The following is a 26237-nucleotide window of genomic DNA, read 5'->3' as shown; positions in this document are numbered from 1 at the left end:
CTCGCAAAAAATTCTGTTTAGCATCCACTGAGGATTCCCGACTGATGGCTGCAAAATGATGACTTTCCAACTCTAGCACTCACTCTACATTTCCCAACCAGCCTTCCTCATTCATTCCTTTATCCATTTATTATTGGCGTGGACTTACAAAATTACTATTGTTTTTCAGTGGTTTAAAATCCATAGCTGTACTTAATTATCTTGGTGCTCAAACCGTCCCAGAACTGGCCCAGGAAGCCCCTCCAAGTTGGCTCCTGTGACATTCCCCCATCATTTTCATAAACGTTTCTTCACTGTCTGGTGTAACAAAATGTTCCAGGCTCATCATTGTCTACCTGGAGTCAGCCCTTTCCCTGAGAAACCCCGGATCCTCTCTCAGTGGGAAATGGTGTTAGAGATGATGGGCCGAGCACCAGATGTGCTTACTGCTCCTGGGTGTCTTTGCTTGTTGGCCCTTTCAGCAGACAGATCACAAACTATATGCATGTTTGAGCACACCTACATACGCACATGCACGCACACACACATCCACGAGAACATAAACATGCATACACATATTATTAAATCATCATTTCACCTTGATACCTCCACAGGGTTTATCTTTTGCCCTCCTCCACACCTGTATGTTTCTTATTCCATAGTGAACAGCCAGGCTCTCAGCAACATCCACCCACACACTCAGTCATTTGCTTCATCTTCTATCTCAATGAAGTTCCCTATTTTATTCATATTGCTACCAGATAATCAAGTCTACTAAAAAGGGTTCAGGATTTGTTTGGAAGCACTCTACCCTACCTGGCCTGGCCTGGAGATTCATAGCCGAACACTATATTCATAAGTTATTCTGGATTGGTTCTTTCTTTCTTTTTCCCCGTGAGTTACGGTACTCATTTGAAACACATTAGGTTTACTTGTTTTAACTTGCGTTTAGTTTTAGGTTGTAAGTCACTTTCTAACAGCTGCTTTTATCCTGCAGCAAAACGTAAGCTAGAGCAGTGCTCCCCAGATCACTATTTCAGCTAATTAATACCAACTCCGATGAGGCGGCAGACCACGAAAACTGCTGATTGGGAAGTGAGCAACGTCCTGCTGATAGAAACTGAAAGAATATTTACCAACTGGAGCCAGTGTTTCCTACCTGGTGTTTGCTATACGAGTCTGCTCTAGGAACAACTAAGTGGGTTCTAGGGGAACAGGGACACAAGAGACAAACATTTGAAAGAGGTTCGAGTGCAAACTCACCTTTTCCAATGTGCCGCCTGGTGTTTTCAATAGTGGAATTCCGGTTAACGTTGGAGAGCAGCCCAAGGCAGAAACGGTTCTTATTGTTGGAAGGATCGGTGAAACCATCCACCAACACACTTGTGGAGGAGGCGTGGAACGCTTCACCCACACGATTATTGAGCTCATAGTAGACAATAGAGCACCAGTGTTTTGGTTCCTCATAAGCAACCGCCTGAACATCTGTAAGAAAGAAAAGCTTATAGTCAACCTCGGTTAGTGCCTCAGGCTCTCAAAAACTGAAACTGTGTTGTAAAATTGGCTCAGGATCATGGAATGAAGATATGGAAAAGCAAGGGCCATTATAACGTATACGGTTTCTCTATGACATCCAAAACAGGTCCTCCTTACTAAGTGTGACATTCCCCTTTAATTGGAAAATAATTTTCCCCAATTACTATCAGATCACCAAAACGCCAGCTAAGCAAGCATACCAAGAGCATTTGCTGAACACTCACAATATGCTACTCGCTCCCCACCACAGACGCTGGCTCCCCATCTAAAGAAATACAAGTGGCAAGTGAAAAACCAATGGGAAGAGCACAATAGAGGACAGGAAATGTGCCAAAGGTGCTGGCAGAAAAAGGGTGACTTTCAACAAAGCCTTCACAGGCCTAGGCTTTTTTCAAAGCAATGAAAATCAGTTTCTAATGATTGATAAGCAGTTCCCTTACTTCACATTCAGCTGCCAATAACGATCACAGCCGCAGCTCGGCTCCAGTCCTCAAACGCAGGAAGAAATCTTGCCAGCTGGCCATTTTTACAGAATGAATCATATCTCGCTCATCCAGATTTCATGCTAACTTCCTTATATTTGCTTTAAGTCATGCAGAGCAGGTGTGTTTTGTCTCTCCATTCCCAGAATGGGCCAACAATGGAAATTACCCAACTTTACTGACAGGATGCAGCTTGTTAAGTCAAATCTCTTAAGACTAACAAATCTCCAAACAGAACATGCTTCTAAACATTTGCAACTAAAAGGTTCTAAAGATAAGTTCCTTCTGTAGTAAAACCTCTTATACCACTGCTTTAGAGATTCCAGGAATACAAACCACGTATGCCCAGTATGCCAATACGTAATGATCTGAGGTTTACGAGGTCCTGAGCATACAGTCGTAAAAAGAGAAAGAATATCCGCATTAGAAGCATAAGCTGTAACTGCTTAGGAAGAAGTACTTCTGTGTTCTTAACATCAACCTCCACGGATATCCCGATGCACTTAATTTTAGCATTCGGTAAAGAAAACAAAGAAAACGATCATTAAAAAAAATCCACGCATATGTTAGCCGCTCTATACACTTAAGCACGTGAGCCCAATACAGGCGTACGCTATCTTCTCTGCTGAGCAACGATCCCAGGTCAGCTTGCTGTATTTCAAAGCGCAAAATTTTAGTGATTTACCTAGTGCTAAATCTTAAAAGAAGGCTGCGACATCATTAGAGAAGGCTTTTATAAGCTATTGGGATTGTTCAAGATACTATTCGTTTAGGTCGGAGGATGACACATTTTTTCCTGTAACAGACCAGAAAGATTTTGTGGGCCATCTGGTCTCCACTCCAACTATTCAACTGTGCCCTAGCAGTGCTAAAGCTGCCACAGATCATACGTAATGGACGTAGCTGTGCTCCCGTAAAAATTTATTTACAAAAACAGGCAGCAGGCTGAATTGGTCTGCGGGCTGTAGTGTGCTGAGTCCTGCCTTAGGAAAACCAGCAAAGGTAAAACAGTAACAGAAAGGCCAACATTCCTTCCTCATGAAGATATTAACTGTAAACCTATTCTAATGGGGAAATTTCAAAAAGCTATTTAAAGGAAAAATTTTATAGCAACTGAAAGGCCTATTTCCTGACAGCAGACATTTTAGGCTTAACCACGATCGCCACAGGGTCCACCCGCTCCTCACTGGACAGCGGTGCTGTGCCCATCCTCTCCTGCTGTCCTGTTCCCGAAATACAAACTCCAAAGATGGGTGAGACAGGAGAGTTTTTTTTTTTTCCTCAACCAGCATTTTTATTTTTTGGTTGATAATTATGTTTGGGAGGTTGTTCGAGAGATTATGAGGAACCATAAAATACAAAGCCAGTAAGACAGATGTAAAAATATTTTACAGATTAAGAAGTTGTACATTCCAATTTACTACACTGCACATCTAAGAAAGGTTCTTTAAGTTTACCATCAGGTTTTAAGAACTTAAAAAAATGTAAGCAACTCTGATAAAGTCTGAGGTACCTCCCATTTTAATAAAAAAGTAGTAAGAACGAAATGAGACATACACCTAGTAATGAGATTGCACTGTAACTTCAATGTGCATAAAATGCATACATATTGAGAAATGGTCCATGCCACGGGGCACCAGGGTGGCACCTTCTTCCACGAGAGGCTGTTTGGGAGCAGTTTTCTTCAACAACATGCTCATGACCTCCTAAGGTGCTCAGGGACTCTCCCAACACTCACTGACCCGAGTTCTCTGCTCGGCTGGGCCCACACCACTTGCCAGTGCAGAACGATGGCGTTCTCCCCTCAGTCACTGCCGGCGGGATGGTTATGGTATGACAGGGCTGGAAACACACCCACTCTCTACCAGAAAGGGAAAGAAATGCTCCATCCTGCTTAGAGGTGCTGCTTATGCTCTTCCAGGTGAGAAGAGGAAAAACATGTGCCTCCGCCCCTTTTTGTAACGAGGTTAGAAACAAATAAATATAGCAAGAAAGAAACAAATGTTATATTAGTTTGTTCCAGCTGCAGCTGTATATGGATGAGGGCTGGAAAATAATGGTATTGATGAATATCAACAAAAGAACCTTTGGAAAGCCTTGTTATATGAACTTCTAATTTTGGAAATCACCAGTGACAACTCCACTTTAGTAATGTTATGCTCATTGCTTCTTACTACTATCCCTCTGTCCTTCACTTAAAAATATTCTTTTATCACCAATTCAAAATCATCAAGTATTGTGCTCTCAACAGAAGACCGCACAACTGTACTTAGGCCTTCATTAGTTAAGTCAGTGTGTTTGTTCTTCATAGGAAAGATTTATTTGTAATCCAAAAAATTCTATCTAGCTTCTCTTATTGAGCTCTTTCTCCAACAGCTATCTTTTTACAGACTAATAAACATTTGTGAGAGAAAGTAACGTTTGGACAGATAAACTTTAGACACTAAAAAGGGAATACACAGCAATGCATTTTACCTCCTCTGTTGATTTCTGAGGGCAGGGAGGGTGCCATCATATTTGTGTCCATCGGCTGAGAGCCATCCTGGGTCATGGGGTCTTCGGGAGGCAGGTAAGCAGGCGGGGGCGTATCAGCTACAAAGTTTAAAGAAAATGGTTTTTTTCTCCTTAAATAAACACACACACTTAAAACGTATATTGTGTGAAACTGAGACTGAATTGCCCATTTCAAGTCCCCCATCAGAAAATGGCGACTGCAGACACTGAACTGGGTATACGCTTCTACAAGCCTAACACACCTCAGGATCTGGTACAGCTGTGGTCAGCCCAGTGGAGGAAAAGCACTCTCCGCCAGCTCCAGGAGCGGTCTGCCTAGCCGGGCTCGTGCTCTCTTGTAATAATCAGAAGAGCTTTAAACACACTGCCATACAGTCCACTTTGAGAGGACCTCTGCGTTTCAGTTTCACTGGTGGACGGCAAAGCTACAGAGGATTTCTTAAGAAAAAGAGCTTCAGGGTCTCTTCCGTTAAACTCATAGGCTCTTAGGAATTTACCAACTGACTTTCATTACAGCCAATTTGCTGACTTCGACTGTTAATTTCTCCTGACTTCAAGCACTGTTAGGACTACCTTCTCCCTACCTACTTTAATAATCACTAGTTTTAAAATCCCTAGTAGCAGAATAATAATCAGTTTATCACAGCTACTTTCTATTTCAGAATTTACGTATGTTCTTCTAGAAAGCTCAGAGCCAGCTGGCAATAAGAGGCAAAGAGCATGACTTTTGAAACAAAGAACACTAATATGGGTCTTGTGTTTTCTTAAATAAAATAAGGGGTTATGGGTTGCCCACAAATAGTCCTTTGTGATCAAAAAGCAAGTCCCTCACTGGCTATCGGGAGCCCATCTCGCACACTTGACAGGGCAGGGAACAAAGCTTTACCTTAGGGAACCATGAACAACCCGGAGGAGTAGCCGAGATCACTCAGGGCAACTGTGGAATACAAATGGCCAATACTGCTGCTCCTTTAACAGCTTTTCAGAGATTTCCAAGACCGAGTCTCCAGCTGACTCACAACCCAGGAACTCCCACCGTCCAGCTGCCAGCAAGCAAGGACTCACAGCACAAAGACTGGACTATGGGGACCTTATCTGGATGCCTCTGCACCCTTTCTCCGGCTTCTTTTAATTCAGCTCCTTCCCCTGCAGCTGTAACACTGACTCTGCTTTACTTCCAGCCAGGAATGAAGACAACGAGCATCATGCCTCTGAGACCAAATCCAATAAATTTCTGCAAATGACCTGGTGAAAATTTCATCAGCAACCGATGGATCAGCACCACTGGGAGAGACCACCAGAGAGCGATGGGTAATACTCTGCTCTTCCCGCAAGTGCCTCCTCCCACCCCTGGCCGCTTTCTCTTTTCCACGTTTCCTTTACGTGGCCTGTAGCCTTACTCCCTCACAGCCGGGGACAAAGTGTAAACTCAAGCAATAATTTCCCAGTTTTTCACTCTTGGGCCCACCCTGGCTTTGCCACTGCTCAAAAGCTTCTGAAACTATCTCTTCACCACTTACCTGTTCATCAAACCCAACGGGTCTGGGAGAGAGTGGGGTGAATAGGAGATCACCAGATGATACTTAGTTTGACTTTTAAACTCATCTATATCCCTGCTGCCCTGCCTCATCCTAAACAGTTTTGGATTGAGAAACAAAACAATGCAAAATAAAAGGCTCAAAACCAAAAGAAGTCATAAATATGGAAATAAAAGACAACAGTATCAAGTGTGGACCACTTTTCAATTTTTGAGGACCTACCAGCACTGTTGTCAAATTCACATTTACTTAAACACATTTCAAGTGGCTTAATAAACAGGCCTGCCCGCCCATTTTCCCCTTCTTGAAGTATTAATCAATGTTAAGTACATCTTTGTGTAGAGCATCCTTCTTGAAGTCTACTGGCAAGAAATTTGGCACTAATCATTTTTTGTGAGATGCTTGCTTACTAACCTATAATTTGAAAAATATAATGTCCTAATTAATCATTTATTTTTATAAACATTACACCATCAGTTAAATCTAAAAAAGGAGGATAATTGTTTTTGTCTTTGCTAAGTTAAACAAGCAGATGGTCTCCAGTACTTCTGCTGCATTTCCTTTGTTGCTAAAGTATATGTTTCTTGGGATTACATCACCACTTAAATGAATTTAATTAAGTAGGGGGGTGTGATCCCTCAGGAAGTATCTTTTCTGAGGTTGCACTTACAAGAGGGTTTTTTTCCCCCCACGTACAGCAATGTGTGCAACACATTATTTTTCTCTTTCTCTCTTTTATCAAGAGCAAAGACTGTAACAATTATGCCACTCCTAGAAGGATGCAGCTGTTTCAAAACCCTTCAAAATCAAAACTTATTCAAGCTTCTGTGCCTGACAGATAAAACAGGACATTTGCTTGCTTGACCACAGCGGCATCCTGCATCTGAGAGCAGAGCGCCGTGTAGCAGAGCTGAAGAGCGCTCTGCGTGCAGGTGCACCCGGCTCCCCCCCAACCCTCGCAGCAGCACTGTCTACCTGACCCGAACGTCGTGGAATGTTCCAACCCACCTGGCATCTGGAAAGGGCTTCCTGGGTCTGAGCTGGTGGGAGAGTGCGGGTAGGTACCACTGCTGCTTCCAGGAGAGTTGGGGTAGCTGCTACTGGGGGAGTGAGGGAACGGATGGCTGTTGGGTTGCTGGAAAGAATCCGGGAAAGTGGCGTTGAGGGGCATGTGAGGCTCATTTTGTCCTAAGTTACGGAACTGAGCTAACAGGCTGTGCTGAGGATTATATTCGCTGTGTCTTGGAACCAGCACTGGAGGAAGAACTGGAAAAAGGGAAAGAAAAGCGAGAGATAAACATGGAAATGATGAATATCTGTAATAACGTCACAATGAACCCTGCCCTGCTGCCAACTCAAAATCATCATTCAAGTGCAAAGCACCTTTCACTCAGGAATAAATGGGGTAACAAATGGTCTCTTTAGAACGGCTGCGACGTAGGCCCGAGACCTGCAGCACAAACTGCCCAAGGAAAGTCTGCAAAACACCTTCTATGTTAAAAATGTTAAGGCTGGTTAGCCTGGTGAGGGGTATTAAAGAGGGCACGTACTGCATGGAGCACTGGGTGTTATACGCAAACAATGAATCATGGAACACTACATCAAAAACTAATGATGTAATGTACGGTGACTAACATAACATAATAAAAAAAAATGTTAAGGTTGCCCCATTCTTAATGTTTTCATTCACTAAAAACCGAAGCACAATTAAGAACATATACCACCGACGGTTCCACACGCTCACAGCTCTGGTTGTTGATAAGATATTACGTTGAAAGAGTTAATACTTACTGAATGGTATGGATTATTCACCACAAATGTTTTGACACATTAACTCACTTTAAAACAAAAGGAGGCACAGTAAATAAGATTGAGAGGATAAATACAGTGAGCAGCATAAAATCCAAATGCCAATGAAGGTAGTTAATTAGATAAAATATGTTTTGTGGGACAGACTTTATGTTGTGTCCAAGTAGTCACACTTCACAAAAAACCTTTTCCCTGAGGATATTAATGCATGTAACCCACTTCTCAGTAATCCTCAGCACTACCTGACAGGCAAAGGAGAAAACGGGTTATACAATCCACATTTTGCTAATTGGATACTCAAAGTATAAAGGCCAAAAACATACATACCATTAGAGAAGGAAAGAAAACAGCTCAAGTCATTCCTAAAAGCTCTGTATGGTAGGAACCTAAGGAGTTAATAATTAGCAGGGTCTGCAACCTCCAGAAACCTCTAGAGGCAAAGGCACTATAAATAACTCTAAATAAGATGCTAATCGAAGTGAAAGCCTGGGTAACAAGCCCTAACTGGGTTAGATCCTCAACTTCCCACCACAGTCTCCAGATAGCTCCTCCCCAGGAACAAAGGCCCTCAGAACCCCTACTACTCTCATGGCCTTGGCTAGAAAAACCACCCATTTGGAAATCTGCATGGAGGAGAGGGGAGGAGATTTAAAATCTGCTACTGTTGTTGGGAGCTGGAACTCAGAATATATTCTCCCCAAGAAACAATATTTAGTGGCATTAGGGATTAAATAGATTTTTGAGGGCTTTCCAGGGATCTATCTGTAACTTACACCATTCCTGCAGGAAAATGTGCCCTGAACACTTAGATTATCACTTACTCATGAGCTGGAGATTGTTTTTCTTTTAAGCAAAAATAGGTTCTTGAAGGTCTTAAATGGTCTCATAAGCTATATCTTAAATTGCTGATCTGTAGAAATAAATTCCCCACTAACTGATCCTTTAAAAAACGAATCTTTTTAGTATAATACATGTATTTCCTTTACTGCACAGTGATGGAATCTAGCCAAATTAAGTCATCAAAAGCTTAAATCCTCCTCCTACCTTTCAATAGTCACCTGAAATATAAACTATTTTGATGAAGAAAAAATTCCTAATTGTCATAAAGGCTCCCCCAATGTCAACAGAAATCTATATTCCAAAATAAACAAAGGCTCTGAAATAGCACAATGCCTGTGAATTACCCATGCAATTAAAAACAGTCTTTTTCTTTGAGCGGCTGCCGCTGGACTCACTACTTCCCAGCCTGCCTCTCATGGTCATCTAGCGATAGTCTCAATTCTGATTAGGGCCTCTAAACCCTGCCCCCAAAATGCAGCACCAGACGACACCTGGAATCCATCCTCCATCTTGACCCTTCAAAGGACACCCCCCAAATACACACACACACTCTACTTACTGGAGCCCCTGTCTCAGCGACTCCTATTGCCTATAATTTGAGAACTGGGCATTTGCTTCTCATCGCTCACAGACGACAGTGGCAGGAGGAGGTGGCAATGTACACCTCGAGTTCGTGTCTGGCATGTGTGTTCCTGCAGCAACCCTGTAGTGTGCTGTGGTGGTCCGGCTCCGGGCGCAGCGCCGTCCTTCGTCCACAGCGCAGATGACATCATCAGCGTTTGCAGATGACCTGGGAATGAGCCACCAACTACAGCAAAGCGCCACCCTCCAGATAAGCTTGAGGAGAAAAATAACTTTTTCCTCACCTCTGATTAGTAAGATCAATTTTGCCACTGCCAACACAGGTACAAGTATCTTTATTATTTTTTTAAGTGGGCTCCACGCCCAACGTGGGGCTTGAACTCATGACCCTGAGATCAAGAGTCCTATGCTCTACAGGCTGAGCCAGCCTGGTGCCCCGGTACAAGTATCTTTTAATAAACTTTAAAAAAATGTGTTGAGGTATCACAGATCTATAGTAAAATGCACAAGTGTTCATATAAATGGAATAATACATACTCTTGTGTCTGGGTTCTTTGGTTCAACACTGTCTGTAGGAGTCATCCAATGTTGTGTGTGGCATCTTATTATATGTATATTACGATTTGTTCACTCAGTCCCCCCATCTAACCTCCTTAAAGGATAATCAATTTCTTTTTATCCCCTGGTTTATCCTTCCTGTATTTCTTCTTGAAAAAGTTAAGCTGACAAATATGTGCTTTCGTCTTTACTACTAAACAGGAAAACAGCCTACTCTATATATTGTTTTGCACTTTGCTTTATTCACCTATATCCTACAATTAACTTACTAATTTAGAGAGATCTTCCTCATTTGTTTTTGCAGGTAATACAGCACCATAGTTTCTTCAGCCAATCTCCCATGTCTGGGCAGTTTACAATATTTTACCACTACGCGTAACACTGTAATGAATAACCCTATGCACACATATACTGCCGTATTGTTAAAGGAGTACCTTCTGGGTAAATCCCTAGAAGTGGCCATACTGGATGAAAATGAAGATACAACTTTGTTATCGTCAAGCACCCCTTCACGGGGGTTGTGCCATTTCGCATTGCTACCAGCCATGTACGAGAGTGACTTTTCCCCCACAGCCCCTAGGACAGACTATTTTGTCAAGATTTTTTTTTTAAGGAATTTCTTTTTTCTTTTTCTTTAAAGATTTTATTTATTTTAGACAGAGACAAAGAGTGGTGGGCAGGGGCAGAGAGAGAGAATCTATAGCAGACTCGTGCTGAGTGCGGAGCCCGAAGCGGGCCTTTACCCAATGACCCTGAGATCCTGACCTGAGCCGAAACCAAGAGTTGGACGCTTAACTGACTGAGCCACCCAGGTGCCCCAAGATTGGTCAATCTGATGGGTGAGAAATGGTATTTTGGTGCAATTTTAATGTATATTTCTCTTATGGTGAAAGTCGATCATCTTTTCATGTATTTCAGGGGGTATTTTAATATATGGTTTTGCAAATGGTCTGCTTGTGCCTTTTGCCCATTTTTTGGTCTTTTCATTTTTCATTAAAAAATATAAATAAATATATATTAGAGCTCTTAGCCTGTACTATTTTATATGTTACAAATATTTTATCACAATCTGTCATTTGTCTTTGACTTTACTTATTTGAAGAAGCTTATTTTTTTTGGTAATCGAATTTATCAATATTTTCCTTTATTGCATATGGGTCTTGAGTCACAGAAAGGCTTCTCCTACACCCAGATTATAAGGAAGAATTCACCCATGCATTCTTCCAGTGCATATAAAGTTTCCTATTTTACTTAGAGCTCTGATCCATCTGTAGCTCAGTTTTATTTATACTATGAGGAACAGATCTAATTTTATCTTTTCCCAAATGGTTGGCCAGTTGCCCCAACACCATTTATTAAAAAGCCCATCTTTTCCTCAGTGATTGGATATACCACCTTTTTCATAAGGTTCCATATATGTTAGGGTCTATGTTTAGACATTCCATTCCATCCTATTCTAGTCGGTGCCCCACCACCACCGTGTTAATTATAGAGGCTTTATAGTATGTTTTAATAGCTGATATGGCTAGTCCCCCCTCACAGTTCACTTTCAATGTTCTGCCTGCATGCTTACTCCTCCATATCAACTTTAGCTATCATCTTGTCTACCTCCAGAAAAAGAGATTTTGGTACTTGTACTGGGGTCACAATATATTTATAAATTAACTTATCAGTAAGAATATCTTGATGTTCAGATGTCCCATTCAAAACCTAGGACGGTTTCTTCAAGTCTACTTTTGCACCTTTTAGGAACATTCCGTAGTTCCTATCCGTGTTCATCTGCTCGGGCTGCCATAACAAAATACCACAGACTGGGTGGCTTACAAAACAGACATTTATTTACTCAACGTTCTGGTGGCTGGAAGTCTGAGCTCAAGGTGTTGGCAGGATGGTTTCTCCTGAGGCCTCTCTTCTTGGCTTGCAGAAGGCTATTTTCTTCCTGTGTGTCCTCACATTGCTTATTTCCCTGGTGTCTCTCTGTGTGCTCTAATCTCCACTTATAAGGACAGATTGGATTAGGACCCACCCCAATGGCCTCACTTCAACTTTTTTTTTTAATTTAAATTCAATTAGCCAACATATATTACATCATTAGTTTCAGATGTAGAGATCACTTTAACTTTTTAAAGGCCCTATTTCCAAATACAGTCATATTCTGAGGGACTTATGATAGGGCTTTGACATATAAATTGGAGGGGGGGGATGAACAATTCAATCTAGAACACTGCATTAGGTTTCATACATTTCTTATTACATTTACTTGTATTTTATCTTTTCTGTTGCTACTTTAAATGGAGTTTTCTCTTCCATTATATCTTCTAACTGGTAATTATTTTTATATATGAAGGTTATTGATATTTCCTTGCTTTTATATACTGCTACCTGGCTGAATTCTTTTGTCTTAGTTTTATCATTGATTCCTTACAGAATTCTCCAGGTAAATGATCATGTCACCGACAAATAGAGTTTTCCTTCTTTCCTTTCCAATTGTTTTCTCTTGCCTAGTTGCGTTGGCTAATAGTGCCAATATAACATTAAAAGGTACTGGAGCCAGGGAACTTCCTTGACTTAATTCTTGACCTTGGTGGGAATGCCTCTAGTATTTCCCCTTAAGATGTTGACTTTAGAACTCTGGTATATATATTATGTTAAGGAAGTATCCATCCATTCCTATAGTACAGTGCTGTTATTAGGAACAGGTGTTAATTTTTTTTTAAAGATTTATTTATTTTGAGAGAGAGCATGCCTGTGATTGGGGGGGAGGGCAGAGGGAGAGGGAGGGAGAGAATCTCCAGCAGACTCCCCACTGAGCGGGGAGCCTGACTAAAGGCTTGATCTCATGACCCTGAGATCATGACCTGAACCGAAACTAAGAGTCAAACGGTTAACCGACTGAGCCACCCAGCTGCCCGCAGGTGTTAAATTTTTGTTAGAGAATTTTTCAGCATTTCTGAAGATTGTTATGATTTTTCTTCTTAGACCTAATTAATATGATTAATTATTCTTGCATTCCTGGCATAAAACCTGCTTGGGTCATGATATATTATTTTCTTAATGTGGGATGTTAGAGTCTAATAACTGATATTTAGGACTTTTAGACCAGTATTCATATGTGATACTGATCCAAGTTTCTTTGTGTGTGTGTGCGTGTGTGATCGTTATCAGGTTTTGATATCAACGTTGTACTTGCTTCATAAATTATTTCTGCACTCAGAAACAGTTTATGTTGCTAACTAGTCTCTAAATGTTAGGTAGACTTTCCCCGTTAAATTATCTGGGCGTGGTGCTTTCTTGTGGAGTAGCTCCTTAATAACTTTCTTTATTCATTCCACAGAAATAAATTTAAACTTTCTATGATTACTGAGGCTAATTCTGGTTAATTATATTTTTCCTGGAAAATTATCCATTCTATCTAGGTTTTCAAATTTACTTGCATAAAGGTATGCAAAGTAATCTTACAATGAAGTTTTATATCCTCTGTATCAATAACTGTTTCCCTCTTACATCTTTTTTAAAATGTTTGTGCTTTCTCCCCACCCAATCTTTTTTTCTTAATTACCTGATCCTTGGTCTTTTTTTTGAAACGAGGATTTGTTGATTTGACTTTTTAAAAAATTCTCTATCTTATTATTTTTGCTTTCATCTTTATTCTCTCTTCCCTCATACTTTCTTTGATTTACTTTGTTCTTTTCCTAGAGCTTTTTTGACTGGAAGTTTAAAAGTAATCTATTTTTATTCTTTCATTTTTACTGATAAAGGTGTTCAAGGCTATGAATTTTCCTCTGATCACTGGTTTAAGTGTATCCCATTGATTCTGATATGTAGGTGTTTTTGTGATCATTATTTTCCAAACATCATGTAATTTTTATTTATATTTGCCCATTCACCTATGGGTCATTTAACAGAATAGCTTTTAAATCCCCAGGTGTAAGAGCTTATTTGCTTTAAACTTCTAGGTTTATGGTATTGTGATAAGAATGCTGATTGCACTATTCCTAATTTATGGAACTTGCTATTTTCTTGGCAACTTACAACAGAATAAATTTTTGAGTGTTGCTTGTACACTGAAAAGAACGTATATTTTCTATTATCAATGTGCAGTGTTAACAGGTATCTGTAAGAGCTACCTTAGTAATAATGTTGCTTAGGTCTCCTGTATCAGGGGTCAGCAACCTTTTTCTGCAAAGGATCAGAGAGTAAAAATTTTAGGTTTTGTGGGCTATATGGCCTCTGTCACAACTTTTCAACTCCTCTGTTGTAGCAAGAAAGGCATAGATAACATGTAAAAAATTGATTGTGGCTGAGTTAGGAAACTTCACTTATAGGAACTGGTAACAGAAGGGATTTGGCCTGTGGACATAATCTGCAAACCTCTTTTGATATCATTACTTATGTTTTTTCCACATGACCAGTCTTCTATTTAGACTGGTATGTTAAAGTCCCTATTATTAGCATGCTTTGTTTTTGTTTTAAGATTTTACTTATTTGAGAGAGAGTGAGAGAAGCATGAGCAAGGGGAGGGGCAGAGGGAGAAGCAGAGTTGCTGCAAGCGGGAGCCCGCTGCGGGGCTTGATCCAGGACCCTGACGTCATGACCTGAGCAGAAGGCAGACACTTAACCGACTGAGCCACCCAGGAGCACTGTTATTTGTTTTTGCTGCCATATCCTATAGTTTCTGCCTTATACAGGAAGTTGCTGTGATATTTGGTACCTATATGTTCATTATGAAGTGTCCTTTGTGTCACTACTTTTTGGTCTGAATTCTGTTTTGTCTGGTATCAATCAGACTCACAGCCCCTACTTCTTGTTTCTATTTGCCAGATATAACTTTGCTAATTCCTTTATTTTTAACCTTTTTTGTCACTTTTCATTTTTTGAAGGGATGGATCTCTTGAATACAGCACTGAGTTTTGCTTTATGAACTAACTTGATAATTTCTTTAATTGTTGAGTTAAGCCCATTTAATTTATTGATATGAATGACGACGTGGTCTCAACTCTTGTCACGTTATTGTATAGTAATTGTCACATATTTACCGTATTTCTCTATGTGATGTGATTCTTTCTCTTCTGTATTTTTAAAGGAAGTTCTGAAGATAGCTTTGCATTTCTGCTGCATGATTATTTTTGTATTTGTACTTAGTGTCTCCAATCTTTCTTTGTTCCTTACTTGTGTATTTTCCAGTTGCTAAGTTTTAAATGGTATCTTTTGACTCTCATCTATTATCTATACAACCAATAATCTTATTCTGCTTTCCTCTTTTTCTGTTCTTCTATTCCATTTTTAAATTTGCACTCTTTCTACTTTGTCAGAACATCTAGGGTTTACATATTGCTTTTCTACCCATATAACTATTCTTATTTTTGCCTTATCTCTACAACTTCATCACCAAATTTTCCCGAGTCATCTCTTAGTTGAATAAAGTTACCCCATCAGATTTCTCAGGAAGAGCTCAGTGTAACAGTATTCACGCTTACACATTTAAAACTTTCTGTACTCACGATACTGAAAGAGAGCTTGTCTACAAGCCTTTGATTTCCTTAAGCTTCCTGAAATGCTTTTTCACTGTTGCCAGTTTCTGTATGATGATTTTGAGAAGTCTGATTTCAGCACGTTCTTGCCTTTACAAGCTATGTGTTCTTCTTGCCTGCAGGCCCTGAGGACTTTTCTTTGTCTTGAAAGTCTAATATAGTTTTACTAAGGTTTGTCGTAAAGTTCATCATTCTAGATGAATTTTTCCAAGTAGTTGGTAGGTCCTTTCAATATGTAGATTTAGGTTTTCTCTAACTTCTGTTCCATAGTCTCTAGGACCTTAGGAGCTCCAATTATACATCAGTTAGACCTTCTTTGTTGTCCATTTCAACCGCTTTCTCTCTTTCCCAGTCTCCCATTCACTTGTTAGTTGTTTTCCTGCCTTCTCCAGTGAATCTTCTTACATTTTAATAAGAATCTATTCTCCCGTTGGCATACTGTAATTTATTCTTTATTTATGAAGTTTTGTCTTAAAATTTTCTGAGTTCTATCACTCTCATTAATTTTCTTCCAATTTTTGTCCATTTCTGTAGTTTCTGAATTTCTGATTTTTCTCCCAAATGCTTGTTTGAGGATATTCATTTTGAAGTGTTGTCTTACACTGACACATTCAAGCCATACACTCAAAGAAAATGCTTGCAAATCACATAGATGATAAAGATTGTATCATGAATAAAGAACCTCAAAACTCAAACCAATTAAAAATTAGGCAAAAGATGTGAGCAGACTCTACACCAAAGAAGATGGACCTTAAAATCACTGTGCTTAGTGAAATAGGTCAGACACAAATGGACAAAGATTTTGATTCTATTTATATGAAAGACTTAGAATAGGCAAATTATTAAGATACAGAAAGTAGAACAGATGTTAGTTACCAGGGGCTGGAAAAAAAAAGAAAAAAGTAGTTATTGTTTAATGAGTACAGAATTTTTGTTGGGATGATGAGAAAATTTTGGGTATGGATAGTGGTAATAGTTATACAACACTGTGAATTTATTTAATGCTATGGAATTGTACATTTATGAATGGTCAAGTAATAAGTACTACGTTATATATATTTTACCACAATAATTTTTTTTAATTATTAGAATCGACCATACCAAGTGTTGGCAATAGGGATTCTCATATATTGCTGGTTGTAATGTAAAGTGGTACAATCACTTTGGATAACATTTTGGCAGTTTCTTACAAAATTAAACATATCTACCGTATGTCTCAGCCATTTTCCTTCTAGGTCTTTACCCATGCAAAATGAAAACATATCCATACAGATGTGTGTGTTTTATCTGTGATAGCCAAAAACTGGAAACAAATGTCCATTGACAAGCAAATGAATAAATTATGGTATATTAATACAGTAGACTACTACTCAGCAATAAAGAGGTATGAAATACTGATTCATACAACTCAGATGACTCAAAATTTGCTGAGAGGAGGCAGACAGAAAAAGAGTGTAGGGGCGCCTGGGTGGCTCAGTGGGTTAAGAGTCTGCCTTCAGCTCAGGTCATGATCTGAGGGTCCTGGGATCGAGCCCCTCTTGGGGCTCCCTGCTCAGCGGGGAGCCTGCTTCTCCCTCTCCCTCTGTCCTTCCCCCCGCTCATGTTCACTCTTGCTCTCTCTCAAATAAAATCTTTAAGAAAGAAAGAGAGTGTATACTGTGTAATTCCATGCATATAAAATCTAAAATATGCAAACCAATGTATGGTGACAGAATGCAGAGCAGTAGTTACCTGGGGATGATAGTAAGGGCCAGAGGGAGAGATTGCAAAGATGCAGGAGTAAATTTTGGAGGTGATGTGTGTGTTCCTTGTCTTTACTATGGTGATACTTTCGCAGGAATATGTCAAAACTAATCACACTGTACATTTTAAACATGTACAGTTTAGTCTATGTCAGTTATTCCTTAATAAAACTGTTCAAAAAGTAAATGTGAAGAGGCAATTTAAAACTGTCTTCTATCAATTTTTAAACATAGCTAAAATGTTTTATTATCAATTCCCTTTTCTAATCCCATCTTCAAAGTTTTGGAACCGTTACTCTGAGCTCTTCAATAGTATATTAATACCCAACTAAAACAACTTTATCCTACTATCTCTACTTCTGTCACTATATGATGTGTAGCTCCTAATGCAGAATCCCCATCCAGGAAAGGAATTCCAGTTGGTTATCAGACATACCAGCTCTTACAGTGAAAACCAACTGAAGATATCAAAGTAAAGAGCTGCAAGGAAGCTCCATGTTAAAGCAGCGATAACACTTAAGACATACAGTGTCTCGTATGGGCTGTTTAAAGTTAATAAGCAGAACTGCAAGGTAAAAAGTAAATGGATATCCTATGCACTCTTTTTTTTTTTTCCCCCCCAAGCAGGCTCCACACTGGGCGTGGAGCCCAACACAGGCCTTGAACTCATAACCCCGAGATCAGGACCTGAGCTGAGGTCAAGAGTTGGATGCTTAACTGACAGCCACCCCAGGTGCCCCTCCACTTGAAAGAGGATTTTTCTTAAAAAAAAAAAAGGACTTCTCTGTCAAATTTATCTGAAGTTCCATTTAACCCTCTAACAGATGGCTGCCACCAGTGTTTTAGAGCTTCTCACATTACCCTCAGAATCTTTCTGAGACATTTTTGCAGTGTTTTTCAACATTTTTCAGTGACAGAAAGTGAACTCATCTGGTATCTCAGCAGCTCCACTGGAATTGTGAAATTACACTGAAATTTTTCTTTACCAAATTCATACACATTTTATGCCCTACTCCTTACTACTTACCAAACACAAAGATGATATTTTAAGTAACTTACAATCAAGTAAAACTGCTACTCCAAGGAGACGTAGGCTCTGAGTACCCGGAATGGCACACTGTGCTGAAGTGGGTGGCAGTACCCTAGAGTCTGAATGTGTGGGTTTCCTACTGACTCAGTGCCACAATTCTTAACAAGTTATTAATTTCTTAGAAAACTACAGCCAACAAGTGACCAGTAACAGCCAGAGGGAGACAAATAATATACAGAACAGACTCTAGAACTAAGAGCATTTATCCTCAAACCGATTTTAGGTGATCACCATATTCCACAAAATTTACATTAACATACCACTGTCACCACAGATATTTGCTCTAAGCCAGACCCAGGCTGAGCATGTTGTATCACTTTGGAAAGAAGAGTGCTTACAGGGTAACTTCCCTAAGGTCACCCAAGAAGCGTCAAGAATTAGGAAGGCATGGAGCACTCTCAACCATGACGTTCTCCTGCTTCAGCGACTCTAGTATCCAAGAATGTTAAATTACGTCCTATACAGTTTAAGGGATGGATAAGTAGAACAAATTTCAGAAGTGTTTCTGGACAAAAGAAAGTTATGGTCAGCCAATTTAAAGGAAAAAACTCTAGTCCAATTTAACAAGTTCAGTTATGAGATACTTCTAACTCCCTAATGATACAGAATACATGATGACCAAATCTGATTTGTGTAGTTTGAAGACTTAGAAGTAGGATGTCCGTATATTCTGGTTTGCCTGGGACAGTCCCCAATTTGTATGTGCCGTCCAGTGGAATTATTAATAGGTGACCCATGTCACTCTCAGAAGTGTCCCAGTGAGGACAACAAATTATATGGGCATCCAGACTATAAAGAGTAACTATTTAAATTCAGGAGAGGAAAGATCTGGGTCTGGGATCTGGAACAGCTGCCAGCCCCAGAGAGAAGTGTTAGCGTGCAAGAGACACACGGTGGCTCATGAGGCAGGGCTGCATCTACGTGCACAAGCTTCTCTGAGAGGACAGGCCCAGCCCCTCTGGCCTGGGTGGGCCCTAGAGGGCAACGCTGCCGCTCCCTCCCAGACATCTCTTCCCCTTCACCCCCCACCCCCCTTGTTCCCTTCACTCAATAATATTTCAGGTAACGAAAGATTAAGAGAGCGGTTTTCTACTGGGGGAAAAGGAAAAAATAAACATCCAGACGAATTTTCCATGTTTAAATGCACCTTCTATGTCCAATTCTTATTTCCTAGGCGAGAGGTGGATGAACTAGCTGAAAGAAACAGGATTTGCAAACTCTGGGCCTGACTCAGGTCAGGAATAGGAAGGTAGAGAATGAGAAATGTCTTCCTTTTAATATTTCTTCCCATGTTTCAGGCGATTTCTATTTTATGGAAAACAGATACGGAAGCACGGACTCTTCTGGGGAACCAAAGTTTTCTTTGGTGCACCGAAAAGGTTACTCCTACTTGGCAATTTCAAACAATGACTCAAATTTGTGGCTTCTCTTTCCAGGGCTTCTCCTGGTTAGTTTGAATTCCAAGAATTTCTTTGGAAAGAGAAACCCAATGGGTAAAACACCTTTCTTTATATACACAAATTTCTTTTTGATTTCAATCATTTAAAAATCAGACTGTTGTGTCATTCCTATATTCTAAGAGTCCTAACCCTGGTAAGAACCCTGACTGGCTTCACACCACCTCTTCAGGCGTATCTGGGGGGTGGGGGTGGGGGAGGACTCCTAGGCAATTTCACAATGCCTCCTTCCACCCACCTGAAAATCTCTAATTGCTGTATGTCTTTAAGAGGAGGACGCTCTCTTCCCTTCTCTTCCTGACTAAGCAAGGGGGGAGAAAAGTCAGATTGCTGCCTTTTCCCAGAGATGGACCTCTGCTTTTCAGTTTTTAGACGTCTCTTTTAGTTAAAAAAAAGTAAAATCCCTTTCTCAGTCAACAGGGAAACCAAACTAAGAAAGTTTCAGGAAGTGAGTTTCAGAAGACATTTGTGATTCTGCTACTGGACTCTGCTTTTCTGCGTTGCCAAGGCACAAGGAAAAGGCATGAAAAAGAAATAGCTAAAATTGGAAAGAGGAGCAGAGCTCTGGAAAGCATTCATGCACACCCTCTAGGTTTGTGAGCTTTTTCAAGATTTTGAAGTCCTGTTTGAAATTCTATCACCAAGTCAGTGGTAGCCTAGTAATGACACTAAGGCTGACAAATCCCTACCTAAATTGTGACCCACCAGATGCTGGTGAATACTATTTTTTTTTTTTTTAAACATGCATGAGAGTTTTGATAACAAAGTGGCCAGGCCCTTGCCTACATTTGCCCACATATGCATGAGGGCTAACAAGCTAGATGCTACCCAGTGGTACATAAATGCTTTTGAGTTCTGAAGACTTGGAAAAGGCATTTAGGTAACAGGACATCTGAGTTCAGCCCTGGCTAGGATAATAACTACTTTTCTGACTTTGAGCAAATCATTTAACTTTTCAGAGTCTCAATTTCCTCACTCAAAAAAGCAAGGGACTTGAATTCGAAGGGACCTTCTTGCCCTAAATTCCTCAAGTCTTCTGACTGATGACAGTGCTGCTCTGTCTATTTGGGGCTTCCCATGTATAAAATTCAGCGCCAGACCCCATCTCAGTTGGGTCTCAGGACACCTTGGGAGGTCACCTAAAAAGCAGGAAGGAGGCCCAGGGCTAATCGAAGAATGGCTCGAGGGCGAGGCCAGTGGCGGCCGTTCCCCGTGAAAACAAGGGACGGTGAGGCTGCCAGAGCAGCTGTGCCCGGTACAATATCTGCACTAGACAGATGTCCCCAGATACAGTGTGTGCTCGGTGACCTTCTAAACAGAAACATTTCGAGGAGAGAGTGGAGAGGGGAAGACCATTTAAAAGTTCACAGTATATGTACTTATGAAATGAAGCTCCTCACCTCAGGATGTGTCAGGGAAACTTCGCACTGAAGACAAGATTCTCAGAACCTTTAATCAAGGTTAAATTTTAATAAAACATATAGCCCCAAATCCCTGAGTGCTGGCATTTTATCTCTTTGTTTGCTTAGTGGTGGTGAGGCAACAATAAGGAGGGTGTGAAATAATATTAATGTTCACTGAGCACTACACACACGCCCATCAAGTACCGACTACGGGTGAGGCCTTGTGCATGGCACGGCCGATGCAGAAGTCAACGGGACAGCCATGTCCCTGCCTACACGGAGTTCCTAGCAGATCACTGAACCTTCACAATGGACGAGGAAGCGGGCTCGGCCCAGGTCAGGAAGACAGCCAAGGTCACCACAGATGCTGCGCTGAGGGCCAGGCTTTCAATCAAGGCCTGCTCATCACCACTACACTGCACTGCTCAGTCCTGTAAAACTGGAAGGAGATTCTGGAAGTTGTTGTTAAAACCCTCTTTCCGGTCCTCTGTTTAGTTTTTTGGGAGAACATCTTTTTAAAGGTTAAGATAGTTTTGCCTAAAGGGAATAACTTCACAGTATTTTCTAGGAATATATCAATTACTCTTCAGTACAAATACATTAAGAGAAAACAAAGATGTGAACACAGTTTGAATATAAGCAGAGAAATCAGTTGTATTCAATAACAGAATCTCCAAGCTTAAAAAGAAAAAAAACCCCAAAACATTAAATTTACTTAAGAGTAGCCACATCTAATTCAACTTTGAGAACTGAACTTCCTAGATAATTCCAGGCCAGGGATTCTTTCTGTGTACTACAGCTGATTTCCGTGAAAGACATCTTATCTGTGAATGTATGCACCCACGGTACATCTTCTGTGATTCCATGACCCAGGCCAGGTTCCAGTTCCAACCTATCCTTGGGGGGATGTGTCCTCCCACCCTGTCTCCACCCAGCCATCCCGGCTTCTTGCAGTTTCCATCTGCTAGTTTCATACTTCTGTACCTTTGACCCTATTTCCAAGTCTCAGTTCTAAATGTCATCTCCTTTATGGTGCCTTTCTTGGTTTTTCTACTCACCCCCAGTAAAAATGAATTCCTCTTTTCTTTGTGCCCCACTGTTGCCTAAAGAGACCTCCATCACAGCATCTGTAACATTTAATTGCTAATTTGACTTTACCTCACCCAGACCCTATGCCCCTAGAGGGTAGATCTGAGGTTTTTTTTCCTTCTGTATCATTCAGTGCACAGCATATAATAGATTCGTATTATTTTTTTCAATTAATGTATGTTTGTGAATTATATTACTATTCCTGGACTGTTTATTATGAGCTGATTAATATAGACCAATCTTTCTCGAAATCCTCAGACTACCTGCATCTGGATTAGCAAGATACTTGTTTCAAATGGCAGATTCTTGTGCCTCATCCCAGATACGTTAAGTCAGACTGCCTGGGAGTCGGGGTGCAGGACAATGAGGGGTGACTGTAGGCCCTGGCAATGCAGGACTAGCTTTCTCACCCTATGTCTCTAGGTAGCTATGAAACCTGGAACTTCAAATTTCTCACATCATTCCTCTTACCCCTAAAACTCTATACAGTACCAGTTCCGATTCTCAGGTACACCGATTAAAATGAGAATGATATAGAAAACACGAGCAGGGCCTTACACGAAGCTGACCAGAAAATTTATCAAGTGTGCACATTTTTGGTCAGGTGGCATGGTATCATGCGCGGGCTTTGGAACAAGACCGCCACGAGTGCCAGCTGTCTAGACCGGGCAGTGGAAGTTCTCCCCCGTTTCTGTAGGGATAACGACACAAGCCCCCCAACAACTCCGTGAAGCCCCAGTGCTGCAGCACAGGGCGGGCTCTCAAACGCTGCTTCCCTCCCTGACTCCTCTCTCCCTACTCTGGGCCTAGGTTCCTTTCCTCTGTGGAGGGTTTATTTGCTTAACTACCACAGAAGGAAGGTGCTATGTTATTAGAGCTTCGGAGTTGGTTAGGGGAAGACGAACTTCAGAGTGTAAGCTAAAAATACCAGGAGGAAAAAAATCCTTCATAAGGTGTAGATGGAGTAGAACAACAGTTAGAGGCCGGTTTTAGTTTTTGGCTTCTGAAATTGGAATTCCTGCTCAATTCTTTACTAGCCGATTATTAGGACCTCACTTCCTTACAAGTAAAATGGGAATAACAGTACCTCTCTCAGATTTTCATTTAACATTTATACAGTGCTTCTACATGACAAGTGCTGTACAAACAGCTCCCTTCGCTGTCATGACTCTGACCGAGGCGCTGTCATTACCACCACTTTTTAAAAATGGACACTGAGGTACGGAGAGGAACTTGCCTTTAAGAACATAACCAGTAACCAGCGGAGACAGGATTCAAACCAAGGCATCTGGCTCCAGAATCTCGGCCCGTAACCACTGAGCCGTGGTGTCTTCCCGTGTTGCCCAGGCAGGCTCCGGGGCCATGAAGGCCCTCCGTGAGGGGCAGTTACCATTGCGCAGGCAGCGGCTGGCTGCCCTAGACACCACTGATATGTAAATGACCATCCCAGGGGTCGCACCAGGCCGTGTGACTTAATTTGTAATTGCAGCTGAATGTAATTAGTCCTCATTCCGAGTTCAAATTTGATTCCATTAAATATATTCCATGAAACAGATACTTGTTATCTAATGATGAAGCTTACTGACCAATGGGAAATACACACAAGTAAAGCCTCCATGAACACCTGAAGCACAGGGGTGGACTCACTTGATTGTGACGGATGGACCCTGACTTCAGGCAGCTGGTATACAGTTCAGATCACATGCTCTGCTACTAAAAACCGTAGATGCTCTTCTCCTTCATTAGAGAGAGAAAACTGGTTAAAGTGGCGGGGAAAGCCACTTCTTTTGGCAAGCAGTACAGTGTGGTGGTTGGCAGCATGGATTTTGGAGTTAGACTTCAATCTGAATCCCAGCTGGCCTGGTTTAAGTTGTGTGATGACTGACAGTGCATCTCCGTGGCCCAGCTGGTACCTGTGCCCCTGACAGTTGTGGTCAGTATTAAATGAGAATACAAGGGGTGTGACAAGTGACAAGCACAGTGCCTGGCACACAGCAAGCATAAAAAGTAACTATTCTAATTTTCACTGTTACTATTATTATTATTGTAACTATTATCATTAGTTTTCCAAAAATTTGTTTAGTCAAACTTTACTTACAGTATGAATTTCATTTTTAGTCTGCAGATGTACACAGAAGTTATGTTCCTTATTTCAGCCACGCTGTGTTTCAAGAATGCATACAGAGCCTTTTCACATGCATTACTTAATTCAATCCTTGCCACAACCCTGGAAAGTAGATATAATCAGACCCTATCTCACAGATTAGCAAACACAAATTCAGAGGACAAGTAACTGGCCCAAATTTTAGTCCAGGCTTTTGGATCCGAGACACCTCTAACCATATTTTAACCTTACAACCAAAGAGATACAAGCTATCTGCTTTAAACTGTCTTATTTGTCCTGAATATCCTAAAGAATCCATATTTACCAGTCAGCAACGGGCATTCTATCGTGAATAAGAGCCCCTCCCCCTTTCCCTCCATTTATTTATCATCAGGATTCCTGTTTTTAACCCTAAAGGGTTTATAATTATTTTCTGTCCATAATTATTTTGTTGATCAAACTGTCTCTGATTAAGCCACGGGCAGCTCTCTTCAGGCTGACCCATGTCCTTGTGACATGCTCCCATCAATTTTCTTTTTTCTACATAGCTTATCTTAAAATCAGCACTTCCTCGTCCTATTTAAAAGCTGTAGGTTATATTGTTTCAAAAGCATGTACCCAAACTGTTTCCTACCTTGACCATCATACTTAAATATCTGTCTGGCACACCACCATACACTAAATTTTTTCGACGCTCAAGGAAAGATACTGTCACAGAAAAAATACTGCTAAATCTCCTACAGAGCTAGCTAGACATAACTGTAAGGGAAACGATAGGGAAACATGAAGGAAAAAACATCCAAGACTTCCACTCTGCTGTCTTACATATGTTTACATTTACTTTACAAAAAGCTGCCCCAAGACCACTTACAGAAATCACAGGCTCTCCTTTTGCCTTACTGTGACTGAAGATCCCAGACAGGCAAGCAGGCAGGTGGTCGGAGGAAGATGATGTGTGACTCTAGAAGTCAGACAACTACTAGGATAAGAATTGCTTCCTTTGTGCAAAGGGTTAAGAACCAAGAACAGCGAACAGCGGCGTATCCTGGGGAGCGGTGTTAGAACCGAGGTAGTGATGTAGAATGTGAACCTGATCTTCCATTGTAAGGTCTGCTGAGATTCCAGAGCATGAAGTTTGATGATACAGAGAACTGGAGGAAAATCTGCCAAGAGTCCTTGGTTGCCCTAAATCTTTTATTTAAACATGGTCCATGTTTCTAGACTCCAGATCTTTTTTCAGGGAAGTTACAGTTACTTCCAGTTATATAACCCACGTCACTCACAAATTTATGAAGAGCAGACCCATAAGAGAGTATGAGAGCACTGATAATGAGGAAAGTGGAAAGGGTAAGCGGCAAGTTAAGTGTTTATCTGCCCACCTCCCACACATGGGTAAGAATCGCTGTTGACATAGTGGAAGCCCAGGCCAGACTAAACTCAGGGGGAAACAGAAGTCTGCAGCTTTCAAACCGGTCCTAACACCAATATCTAAAAATGACACTAATCCCCAGCCAAGCTGCCAAATTAACAAAATTGGTTTTTCCTTTTTTTTTTTTTTAGCTTTCCTATTCTTCAAGCCCTCTGAGATTTTTAACACAGTGCTTGTGGCACCCTATGGCTTCCCAAAGTATCCCAGCTCTGCCCTTTAAAATAAACATCCTCTCTTTCCTTCCCTATCTCTTCCCCAAAGAAATATTTTTCCAACCATCAGGACAGTGGTCTGATCATTTGGCTAATTTAAGATTATTAGGCATGAGGCTGAGGTTTTCAGAACATTTGCATTTTGAAGTAGAAAAAGACAAAGGAATGAAATATACATTTTGGGGAACAAAATCTCCAGTCTTCTTTGAGCCTTTTGATATCTAGTACCAAGGAGGCTGGAAGTTAACACTGAGATACTCGGCCTAAGAGCATTACATAAGCCAACCTTCCCTTCTGTAAGTATCCATTAGGAGCATAGGGCACTCCAATATGGGACAAATC

The 26237-nt window shown here is 40.9% G+C and overlaps 1 protein-coding gene across 9 annotated transcripts in view; it reads right to left on the bottom strand.

Annotated features, from left to right (window-relative positions):
• Window positions 1–26237, bottom strand: part of SMAD1 (SMAD family member 1) — a 74279-nt gene that overhangs the window by 8790 nt on the left and 39252 nt on the right. For all 9 annotated transcript variants that reach the window (XM_078069278.1, XM_036077773.2, XM_036077777.2 and 6 more), the window contains 3 exons: window positions 7058–7315; window positions 4473–4589; window positions 1243–1464 (listed from right to left, as the gene is read on the bottom strand). In XM_078069278.1, the coding sequence (XP_077925404.1) occupies window positions 1243–1464; window positions 4473–4589; window positions 7058–7315 (597 nt within the window). The remainder of the gene's footprint in view (window positions 1–1242; window positions 1465–4472; window positions 4590–7057; window positions 7316–26237) is intronic.

This window comes from Halichoerus grypus, chromosome 3, assembly GCF_964656455.1.
Source record: "Halichoerus grypus chromosome 3, mHalGry1.hap1.1, whole genome shotgun sequence".
Taxonomy (NCBI): Eukaryota; Metazoa; Chordata; class Mammalia; order Carnivora; family Phocidae; genus Halichoerus; species Halichoerus grypus.
This window is presented reverse-complemented; position numbering and strand designations above follow the sequence as displayed.